General features: G+C 65.4%; 2 protein-coding genes across 2 annotated transcripts; both read left to right on the forward strand.

The window, feature by feature from the left end:
- The first annotated feature begins 183 nt into the window (after positions 1 to 183).
- Positions 184 to 729, forward strand: LOC105559922. Its single transcript, XM_012008580.1, has one exon. It carries the CDS (start codon positions 184 to 186, stop codon positions 727 to 729), a length of 546 nt encoding a protein of 181 aa, XP_011863970.1.
- Positions 730 to 880: 151 nt separating this feature from the next.
- LOC105559930 (vegetative cell wall protein gp1-like) lies at positions 881 to 1,771 on the forward strand (the record flags this gene model as incomplete). Its single annotated transcript, XM_012008593.1, has 1 exon — positions 881 to 1,771. A coding segment is annotated over exon 1 (891 nt), but the record flags the coding sequence as incomplete, so codon positions are not given.
- Between the last annotated feature and the right edge of the window lie 162 nt (positions 1,772 to 1,933).

Consider the following 1,933-nt stretch of genomic DNA (forward strand, 5'->3'; position numbering starts at 1 on the left):
GTCGTAGATCGGATCATCTACCAACACGGCTGTCCGGACCAGATCATCTCCGACAACGGCACCCAGCTCAGATCCAACCAGTTGGAGGGGGTGCTCCGAGCCTTCCGGATAGAGCACCGAACCACGCCGGTGAGAGCACCCCACTGCAACCCGGTGGAACGCACCAACCGGACGCTGAAGACGATGATCGCCCAATACGTGGGCAAGAACCACCGGCGATGGGACGAGCAGATCGCCCCATTGCAGTTCGCGTACAACGCAGCCCGGCACGAGGCCACCGGATATACCCCGGCCTATCTGAACTGCGGGAGGGAGCTCGCACTTCCGCATCCGGAGGACCGAAGGCACACGGCGAACGAGGCCCCGCACCATACGAGACGCCGGCTGGAGGAGGCCTACGAGGTGGTGCGCATAAACCTAGCCCGAGGGTTCCAGCGCCAAGAAGCACAGTATAACCTCCGCCGCCGAGCGTGGCGACCCAGCATCGGCGACCTCGTGTGGAAGAGAGAACACCCACTCTCCAAGAAGACGACCGGTTTCAATGCCAAGCTCGCCCCGAAATATACCGGCCCGTGGGAAGTGCGGAAAATCCGGTCACCCGTTATCGTGGATCTACGCGACACCCGTGGGAGATGGCAGCGACACATCCACGTGCAGGATCTCAAAAACGCGCCCCGCGAAACCCCCCGCCCGCCGCCGACCGAGGACGACGCGGAACCCGAGGTGTAAACAAGCCGCCAAGGCCACCTCCGAAAAAACACCCGCCGAGCTCGGAGCGTGACGCACGAGAAGAAAAAAACCCACCACCGAGCTTACCCGATAGCGGCCGCTCCAACACCAGCCAGTATTCGTTCAGAGCTCCGAACGTACACTACGAGCGATGGAGCAGCGAGACGAGTTGGGAGAGCTGTTCGGGGATATCTCCGATCTCGACGACCTGTGGCCCGTACCGATCGACCCCGGGCCGACCACCAGCCCGGAAAGCGCCCCGCGGCCCAGGGTGCCAAGCGTGGGCACTCGCATCCAGCGAGGCGACGCGGAAAGCCGTCGGCGGGCGATCTTCCTCACCGAACCAGTGCCGCCGCGGCCCGCCCGACGCCGGTCCGAGCCGATTGGAGGGACCAGGCCGAGCACGCCGAGACGCAGCCGCACCGAGGAGACCGGATCGAGCCCCGAGATCTCGGCCCTGACGGCCGCAGCGTTGGCCCGAGCCGCCAATCCACCGCGACGAGTGGCCCGACCCCGGGACGCCAGCCAGCCGCCGCCGTCTTCACCGACGCCCCACCGGACCACCGACATGTCGGGCCCCCCGAGGACCACCGACGGACGGCCGCCGCCAGCCGACCGAGCACCGGCCAACACAGGGCCGCAACCCCCGACGGTGAAACCACGGGCCGCCGCGCCCGCGGCCCCACCGGCGACCACCCGGCCCCCGCCGCCGGCCAACCGACCACCGGCCAGCAAGGAACCACGACCCGCGGCCGGCCGGCCACGGGTCACCACGACCGCCGTCCCACCGACGACCGCCCGGCCGATCGTCAGCGCCGCCATTCTCGGCCCGAGACCACCAGCAGCTCCGGCCACCGGGAACCGGCCACTCAGGGGGACCCACCAGCCGCCAGGGCCGTCGCCACCACCGCCGCCCATACCGGTAACCCTACCCTCCGGCGAGAGGGTATCCGTACCATACTTCGCGGCCCACAAGAACCGAAAGTTCCGCGCGCGCACCCCCAGCGCTCTGTGGGTCATCCGGTTCGATACCGAAGGGAGGGTGAGATCATGTACCCGCCGATAGGCCGCACGATTTCCCTCGTGATCGTATAAGCAGTTAAATAAAATGTTTAAATATGTTAAAAATCATTGTTACATTATTAATACCCCAAAGTACGATTTAATAATGAAGAGAAAATAAAAGGGGGGGGGGGTGATGTGA

This window comes from Vollenhovia emeryi, unplaced genomic scaffold (genome assembly GCF_000949405.1).
Source record: "Vollenhovia emeryi isolate VEMERY1.0 unplaced genomic scaffold, V.emery_V1.0 DF946321.1, whole genome shotgun sequence".
Classification (NCBI taxonomy): domain Eukaryota; kingdom Metazoa; phylum Arthropoda; class Insecta; order Hymenoptera; family Formicidae; genus Vollenhovia; species Vollenhovia emeryi.